This window comes from Cariama cristata, unplaced genomic scaffold (assembly GCF_000690535.1).
Source record: "Cariama cristata isolate BGI_N322 unplaced genomic scaffold, ASM69053v1 scaffold22408, whole genome shotgun sequence".
NCBI lineage: Eukaryota > Metazoa > Chordata > Aves > Cariamiformes > Cariamidae > Cariama > Cariama cristata.
The window spans coordinates 718-1,052 of record NW_009631946.1 but is presented as its reverse complement, the minus strand read 5'-3'; the positions used below and the strand labels follow the sequence as shown (position 1 = coordinate 1,052).

At 69.9% G+C, this 335-nt stretch overlaps 1 protein-coding gene across 1 annotated transcript in view; it reads left to right on the top strand.

Moving 5' to 3' along the window:
- Nucleotides 1–335, top strand: part of CHD5 (chromodomain helicase DNA binding protein 5) — a gene marked incomplete at both ends in the record, with an annotated part of 26,578 nt that overhangs the window by 26,038 nt on the left and 205 nt on the right. Inside the window, one exon of the mRNA XM_009706171.1 lies at nt 191–329. Coding sequence (XP_009704473.1) covers nt 191–329 — 139 coding nt within the window. The remainder of the gene's footprint in view (nt 1–190; nt 330–335) is intronic.

The window sequence follows — 335 nt, the reverse complement described above, 5'->3', positions numbered from 1 at the left end:
CAGGGCGCTGCCTGCCCCTCCCCAGCTCGTTTTTCTGGCGAGGACGCCAGCAGGCGGCAGCCGGCAGCGGCAGGGGTCTTTGCCATCGGCTCCCGAATCCCCAGGGCTGGAATACCAGGGGTGCTCCCACCTCTGCCGGGGATCTGGTGGACATCCCCCCGGCCTGAGCGCTGCCTTGCTCTATTCGCAGTGCTGAACCAGCTTGAGGAGCTGCTGAGCGACATGAAGGCCGATGTGACGCGCCTGCCCTCCATGCTGTCCCGCATCCCGCCCGTGGCCGCCCGGCTGCAGATGTCCGAGCGGAGCATCCTCAGCCGCCTGGCCCCCCGCGGGCG